Source organism: Lactuca serriola, chromosome 5 (assembly GCF_051521515.1).
Source record: "Lactuca serriola cultivar US96UC23 chromosome 5, Lser_US96UC23_V15, whole genome shotgun sequence".
NCBI classification, from domain to species: domain Eukaryota; kingdom Viridiplantae; phylum Streptophyta; class Magnoliopsida; order Asterales; family Asteraceae; genus Lactuca; species Lactuca serriola.
Genome location: NC_136412.1, coordinates 234,420,476 through 234,429,059, shown reverse-complemented (window position 1 = coordinate 234,429,059; position 8,584 = coordinate 234,420,476). Strand labels below are relative to the sequence as shown.

The following is an 8,584-nucleotide window of genomic DNA, read 5'->3' as shown; positions in this document are numbered from 1 at the left end:
ACCCTTTCAATTATTATATAAAAAAAGGTAATTAGCATTAAGGTTATGGCAGTATGACTATGACTAAAATGAGGCCTATTTATTTTGATTACAGATTTACCACTATTTGTTTTAATTTACTTCGACCATTTATTTTAACTACCGATTTACCCTCATTTATTTTATATAATTCGTTTCATTAAAAGTTCTTTTAATTATCGATTAACCACTGTAGTCCACGTAGTTTCAGTTGACAAATATAGTATGCACTTTTGATTTATACGACTTTTTCTTTATTATTTTTTTAATTTTCTTAATACATCTGTCTTCAAATGATGGCTCTGCCCCTAGCTGTACCTTGAGACCACGTTTAGCTTCACATAGACCATTAAATTCATCATAAACTGTAATGTAATTAATTTATCGTTAGTGGATCTAAAATGTTGAAGGGTATGATTGTGCTCTATGGTTCTATAAATAGTTAAAGAACGAAAACATTGTCTATTGCAATTCCAGCATAAAAATTATTAACTAGCAATGACCGTTATGATCACCACTTCATCATCCATAATTATGAACTCTTCCCCAGGCATGACACCCGTCAAGTTCGGATGCAATCGAGGTGCCATGCATGAGCATAAGAAGATTAAGTTAAAATATGCTTCTTCTTGGAGTTTGCAATTTAAAGCTCCAACAAAGGTAAATGCTACAAAAGCCGGTGCTGTGGATTGGAGTATGGTCGACCCGGAGAAAGAGGGTCCAAACATGGTTTCAGATCTTCTGGTAGAAAGAATGATTCAAGATGGTTTTATATTCCAAGAAAAATTTTGTATTAGGGTTTATGAAGTAGGGCCAGATCATATAGCTACCGTAGAAACACTAATGAACCATTTGCAGGTATATATAATGTTCAATTTGTAATGTTTTTAATTAGAAGCGCAATTTTATTTAAGTTAGTAAAAAGCTACGAAAAAAAAGCAAGATACAAATTCGAAAAAATCAGATATTCACAATCTCAAGGTGAACTCACAGGAAACAACAGCTAATCATATGAAGAAAGGTGGACTCATACATGAATGGTTTGGGTCGAAGGAGATGTTCAAGCACAACCTAACGTGGGTGATGGCAAAGATTCATATGGTTGTGGATCGCTATCCAACATGGTACAACACTCATTTTTGTCTATACATGATCCTTCGTTCACTGTATATAATTCTATCATTTAATCATCTTCGTCTTAATTTGAAGCTGATAGAGTTAAATTTTAGCAGATCATTAATTACAATCCCATCTATTTAAAATTTTGTATATTGATCAGTTTTTATATCGTGAAACTTACTAGGTTTGTGAAAGCCACGTTTCTTTTAATCATTAGGAATTTGTCATGTTAAGATTATTAGTTGGACAATGATGTACTCTCGGATGCTCAAATCTTCTGCAGGGGTGATTTTGTTCAGATTGATACTTGGAAAGCTGCGTATGGGAAAAATGGTGTGTGTTGTAATCTAACATTCCGTGATTGCGAAACAGGGGAGATATTAGTAAGAGCTTCAAGGTATAAATCTTTAATTGTAACATGATGACTTAAAACTTGATTGTGGTAGAACTTATTTGTATTGATGATGTTAAAGTACTTCTACTATCTTGTAGCTTTTGGGTAATGATGAATAGCAAGACAAGAAAGTTATCCAAAATTCCAAATGAAATTCGAGCTAAACTGGAGCAAATCTATGTGGATAAACCCCCTTTAGTCGAACAAGTTACTAGAACATGGTCAACAAGTGAGAAGAACATTAATGAACACATGTGCAAAGGTTTAAAGGTGGGTCGAATTTTATCTACTTTGATATTTTTTATATAGGTATAGGTATTTAATTGCTGTACTTACACAATTTTTTTTTTGATTCATTAATTATTAACACAAATATACCAGCCAAGATGGAGCGATTTAGATATTAACAACCATGTGAACCATGTGAAATATATTGGGTTGATCCTTGAGGTAAAATTGGCTTATCTTATATTTTAAGGGTGAATGATACATGCGTTATAATTACAGTTAATTGTTATTGTAGAGTGTTCCCAAGACCATTATAGAGAATTACGAGATTGATAGCATTACACTAGAATACTATCGAGAGTGTACAAAGGACCACAAACTGCAGTCCTTCACTTCTATATTGAAGAAAGACAATGACGAAATATCTGATTTTGAAATTGTTGATTGCCAACATTTGCTTCAATTTGAAAGTGGTAGTAATATCATGAAAGGAGGGACTAGATGGAGGCTGAAGCATGGAAAGAGTAAGGACTTATAGAGCGTCAGTTAGTTCCCTAACCGAAGTGTCCAAAAATAATTATAGATCACCGACATTAACTCTCGGTTTCCGATCACAACCGTTGAAACTCGTGACATGCATGGGTGTGGTTATTATTAATAAACCTTTGCGTATCGTCTCTTTACAAACATAAAAGTGTACTCTTGTGATTATAAAATATGAACACATAAATCTCCAAGGGTTTGTAAATCATTTGTTCCTCATAATTAAATGGTCTTGTTGTGCTGATTTTAATTTTGTAAGGGAAATGAGATGAAATAGAAATAAATGATTGAATAAATCTATTTAGATTTTTATTTTCCATTTGATGAATACGTACTTACAAAATGCTCTACCTTATTTAAAGGTCTAAAACACTGCCAAATCATCATTGTCATGCCACATTATCAACTTAGAAACCACTACATTTTATAAACTTAATTATGCTAGCTAGCTGTCAATAAACTTTTCACATGTTTATAAATGAGTCCATTCTTACACAACCAATTTTCTTCTCTAATGTCAAAGGCATCTTGATCTTCCCTTTCTTTTTGAACTGGTCTAGGTATAGCACCTGTAACAACCCTCCATAGTTTGCGAGATTGAAGATAGCTCGTCATATGTCGAGCCCATATAACATAATTAGATCCATCTAATGTAATTGAGATTGGGCAAGGTGTGACAAGAGGAGTTGTCATTGTTTAGGAAGGAAATACAAGAAAGGAATGAGAACTTGAAGAATGTTGTGGAAACCTCGTGAACAGAATAGTGAGTTCGATTTTACCAGAAAATAGGGGAGATAATGGCTGCTCAGAGGTTATTACGAGAGATAGCTGCTACAGGGGTGACGATGAGAGATTGAATCGACTATTGTTGTAGTGGTAATGAGACACACCACAAAAGTCGATCAGTCGACCGGAGATGGTGAGAGGAGACGAACTTGGTAGCCACTGGAAGCCCTAGCGATTTGGAGCCCTAAGCTCTGATACCATGAGAACGATCTGAATTGATTTTAACCAAAAGTCATAACAGAAGAAAGACCATACAAAGACTAAATATTTGGACAATTATACATAAATGACAAAAAGAGTCCTTCAACTATATTTATAAATATATTAACAACCCCCCCCCCCCCCCCCTCAAACTCAAGATGGTTCATGAGGGACCAAATTGAGTTTGGAAAGTAGAATAGAGAAGCGTCTTGGATGATGAGCTTTAGTGAAGATATCAGTAGGTTGGTTGGTAGATGAGATTGGGGATATAGTAATGGTATTGCGAATGACATGTTGTCGAACAAAATGGCAATCGATCTCAATGTGTTTGGTGCGCTCATGGAACATGTCATTGTAAGCAATCTGAATGGCACTTGTATTATCACACCATATGACGGTCGGTGAAGAAAGAGAAAGACCCATATCTGATAGAAGCCAACGCAACCATACGAGCTCTTGGGTGGTGTCAGCAAGAGCCCGATATTCAGCTTCGGTGCTAGATCTGGCGACTAATGATTGTTTCTTACTACGCCATGAAATTAGCGAATCACCAAGGAAGAAACAAAATCCGGTGGTAGATCGACGATCTGTGATATCCCTGTTGGGGAATTTCGAATTGGGTTATAGGAAATCTGGATCACAAACAGGAATCGTGTGATACACTTTCCTTGTTTGATATTTCGACCCTAATTGCCTTGGGTATCATGAAATCCAAACTAGGATAAATCCTGAAGAAACGATTCTGATTTTAGGCACAAAACACAGAATCAATTTTGAGAGAGAATGAAGAAGAAAACGTTTTTCAGTTTTCTGTATTTCAACGAAGTCGTTGTATTTCCCGGATTTATCCACTCAACGGATAAATCAAAACAGTTTACATCTTTTAGAAAGGACATATTAGTCCTTGAATTTGCATCTCTAAAGAATGACAGATTAGTCCTTGTTTAGTAACAATGTTTAGTAAATAGAAGTGTGCAGCAACAATGTTTAGTAAATACAGTAGATCAGGGTTCAGTACTAACAATATTTAGTAAATACAAGTGTGCACTCCCACACCTCCTAACTTGTATTATAACTAAAACACTATTCTTGAAACACTTGTTAAATCCATTACACTAAAATATATTTGGTCATTAAATCACCAACAATCCCCATCCCAATCTGCATCCGAGAAGGCACGAAGCTCTAAAGATGAGGTGGATGAGAAGTAGAGACCATGGAATATGGTACCTTTAATATACCGTAAGATACACAACATTGCAGTATAATGAGTTGTTCGAGGAGAAGCCATGAACTGACTAATAATATGAACAACAAACGCAAGATCGGGACACGTAACGGTCAGGTAGACAAGTGAACCGATGAGCTGACGGTAAAGGGTAGGATCAGAGAGGAGAGAACCATCACCCGATGATAAATGAAAGTTGGGGTCTAAGGGTGTATTAGCAACCTTACAATCGGTAATACTGGCACGTGAAATAAGATCTGATGCATATTTTGCTTGAGATAAATAAATGCCAGTGTCATGAGGAAGCATTTAAAGACCAAGAAAATAGTGAAGTAAACCCAAATCCTTCATCTCAAAATAAGAACTAAGTGACTGTTTTAAATGAAGAATACCATGAGCATCGCTACCTGTAATAATCATGTCGTCTACTTAGAGAATAAGAAGAATAGTGGCCGATGTAGTGGTTTTAGTGAACAGTCTAGAGTTATAGTTGCTGGCGGTGAAACCCAAAGACTGAATAATTATGCTGAATTTTTCAAACCAAGCTCTTGGTGCTTGTTTAAGACCATAAAGGGCCTTTTTGAGACGACAAACATGATCATGTGGGTGAGGAACACCTGGAGGGGGTTTCATATAAACTTCCTTGGTGAGATCACCATGGAGAAAAGCATTTTTGACATCCATCTGATAAAGAGGTCATCGGCGTACAACAACAACAACAACAAGAAGGCTACGAACCGAAGTAAGCCTAGCGACGGGTGCAAAAGTCTCCTCATAGTCAATTCCATATTCTTGATTAAAACCTTTCGCAACTAATCTGGCTTTGTCCCGATCGATAGTGCCATCCGAGTTTGTTTTGACTTTGAACACCCATTTGGAGCCAATGATGCCCTTTCCTGATGGAAGAGGGACGATGTCCCATGTATGAGCCTTATTAAGAGCCTGTAATTCGTCGGATATAGCTCTTTGCCAAAGTGGGTCAGAGGATGATTCTTTATACGAAGATGGTGTATGGATCGAGAATAGAGCAGAATAACACTTGTAGTCACGAAGATGAGATGTTATATGTCTTACTCGGGTGGATCGACGATTGTTGGTAGTAAGTTCATCAGGCAAAACATACATTTCAGGAGAGTCCATAAGAGGAAGAGTCGGGAGTAGAATCACATGTAGACAACGATGTAGGATCAGATGGTGTAATAGAAGGAGAAGTATCAACAAGTGAAGAAGAGTCAGGAAAATGCAATGGTGAGGAATGAGATGGTGTGGTAGAAGACATGTCCATAGATGGAGACGAAGGATCGACAATTGTCTGTGAAGGTGGGACAGAAGATGATGGTTGTCCCAGAAATAGTTGAACAGATGTATCAGTAAAGAAAGGAGGAAAATGATCATATTCCAATTGAGATGTTGAAATGGAGGAGAAAATTTTGTGTTCCCAGAAGACAACACGACGAGATATACGATGTCGTTTGGAGATAGGTTCCCAACACCGATAGCCTTTGTGTTCGATGTCGTATCCCAGGAAACAACAAAGACAGGATCGAGGTTGAAGTTTGGTGTGTTCATGTGGTTGTAGCAAGACAAAGCAAGCACAACCCCATATTTTGAGTAGATTGTAGTTAGGAGGTTGTCCATACAAAGCTTCATACGGAGATTGATTCTGGAGAAGTGTAATGGGATGGCGATTGATGGTGTAGACTGTTGAAAGGGCGGCCTCACCCCAAAAACGTTCTGGGCACTGAGCTGAGATAAGTAAGGTACGAACAGTATCTAGGATATGGCGATGTTTGCGTTCAGCTCTACCGTTTTGTTGGGAAGTACCAGGGCAAGAGTACCAAGATACGGTGCCTTGTTGGTGGAGGAAGTCAAGGAAAGAACGTTCTTTGTATTCCATGGCATTGTCGGCACGAAAGACTTTTATGTGCTGGGTTTGGATCATACATGCAAAATTCATGTATATTTGGGGTAGTTCAGATCTGTTTTTCATTAGATATATCCAAGTAAATCGTGTATGATCATCAAGAAAGATAACAAAATATTTTGACCCTCCCATTGAAGGAAGAGGAGAAGGTCCCTACACATTTGAATGAATCAAATCAAAAGAAGCAACTGAATTAACATCATTTCTACAAAATGGTAAGGCATGTTGTTTTCCCAATTGACATGATAAACAAGATAACTTGTCAGGTTTAACCGACCCCAAAATACCAGATAAAGTAAGAACTTTAAGTTTATCAAAAGAGATATGTCCCAATCTTGAATGCCATGTATCCATATGACTGGGAGAGCCATCGGATGATGATAGAGAAGAGTGAACAAAAGGTTGTGGTTTGCGGAGATAGACTAGCTCAAACTGCCAACCCACTCTACGGCCTATCCCAATTGTTTTCTTCGTGATGGGATCCTGAACATAACAACCAGAAGGAGAGAATAAAGTGTTTAGACCCATATCACAAAGCTGGCCCACTGAAATTAAGTTAACTGATAGATTTGGGATGTAAAGTGTATCTGGTAAGGACAATTGGGCTGTAGAAATATGCTCACTGTAATGAACAGGTAGACTGGTTCCATTAGCGGTCATAACAACAGATGGAGATGTAGTTGTGGTTTTTGTGACAAATACATCAGGTTGTGAGGTCATGTGATTGCAACAACCAGAATCAAATAACCAAGCTTTACCTGCAACCGTTGAAATGGCCATGATTGGTGAGGAGCTTGACATAACTTGTTTTATGAGCTCGATTACATCATCAGAGGTAAAAGTGTTGAGGCTCTGAGTTGTTGAGGACCCCGAAGGCACATTGGAAGAATCTAGAGCACAAACTGTTGCAGTGATATTTTTGATGCGATCTGGATTCTTAAAACAATTAGATGAAAAGTGCCTAGGATGTTTCTTTTGACAAAAAAATACAAGAACGGTTCGGACAATCCAATAGTTGATGACCATTATCATGACAATATGAGCACTAAGATGATTTTCTGTTGTGTGGAAACTGAGGTTTGTTGGATGTGAAGTTTCGAACGCCTTTGTGGAAAGGTACAGCAAGAACTCCATCAGTGGATAAACTAGTTGATGAAGCAGGAACTCCCAACCTAGTTTCTTCTGAGATAAGTTCATCTATCGCAACTTCAAGAGTAGGAAGAGGAGACCTATGTAGGAGAGAAGCTCGAACAGGTTCATAACGATCTTGTAGCGCCATAAAAAAGATCATGAGATGTTGTTGTTTTTTATGGGTAGTTGAAATGATAACATCCTCTTGACATTTGAAAGTGGGTCCCGCAAGAGTCAGTTGATCCCATATAACTTGTACTTCAGATAGAAATGCACTGATGGTTTGACCTGGTTGTTGATGTTTGCTAAGAAGCCCAGAAAAAAGGTGATACCGATAAGCCATATCAGTGGTGGTGTACCTATCTTTAAGAAAATCCCATATTTCTTTACCAGTGACAAAAAGCCCAAATTGTTGATTAATTTCAGTTGTTGAAGTATTACACAGAATGGTGACAATTTCTCCATTCTTACACAACCAATTTTCTTCTCTAATATCAAAGGCATCTTGATCTTCCCTTTCTTTTTGAACTGGTCTAGGTATAGCACCTGTAACAACCCTCCATAGTTTGCAAGATTGAAGATAGCTCGTCATATGTCGAGCCCATATAACATAATTAGATCCATCTAATGTAATTGATATTGGGTGAGGTGTGACAAGAGGAGTTGTCATTGTTTAGGAAGGAAATACAAGAAAGGAATGAGAACTTGAAGAATGTTGTGGAAACCTCGTGAACATAATAGTGAGTTCGATTTTACCAGAAAATAGGGGAGATAATGGCTGCTCAGAGGTTATTACGAGAGATAGCTGCTACAGGGGTGACGATGACAGATTGAATCGACTATTGTTGTAGTGGTAATGAGACACACCACAAAAGTCGATCAGTCGACTGGAGATGGTGAGAGGAGACGAACTTGGTAGCCACTGGAAGCCCTAGCGATTTGGAGCCCTAAGCTCTGATACCATGAGAACGATCTGAATTGATTTTAACCAAAACTCATAACAGAAGAAAGA

The 8,584-nt window shown here is 37.7% G+C and overlaps 2 protein-coding genes across 2 annotated transcripts; one reads left to right on the top strand and one right to left on the bottom strand.

Moving 5' to 3' along the window:
- Nucleotides 1-475: 475 nt before the first annotated feature.
- On the top strand, nt 476-2,546 carry LOC145051489 (palmitoyl-acyl carrier protein thioesterase, chloroplastic-like). The gene is made up of 6 exons (XM_078999446.1): nt 476-876; nt 1,012-1,142; nt 1,421-1,534; nt 1,630-1,801; nt 1,913-1,981; nt 2,055-2,546. Exons 1-6 carry the CDS (start codon nt 517-519, stop codon nt 2,295-2,297), a joined length of 1,089 nt encoding a protein of 362 aa, XP_078855572.1. The 5' UTR covers nt 476-516; the 3' UTR covers nt 2,298-2,546.
- Nucleotides 2,547-7,486: 4,940 nt separating this feature from the next.
- On the bottom strand, nt 7,487-8,242 carry LOC145050274 (uncharacterized). Its single transcript, XM_078998550.1, has one exon. It carries the CDS (start codon nt 8,240-8,242, stop codon nt 7,487-7,489), a length of 756 nt encoding a protein of 251 aa, XP_078854676.1.
- Nucleotides 8,243-8,584: the final 342 nt, after the last annotated feature.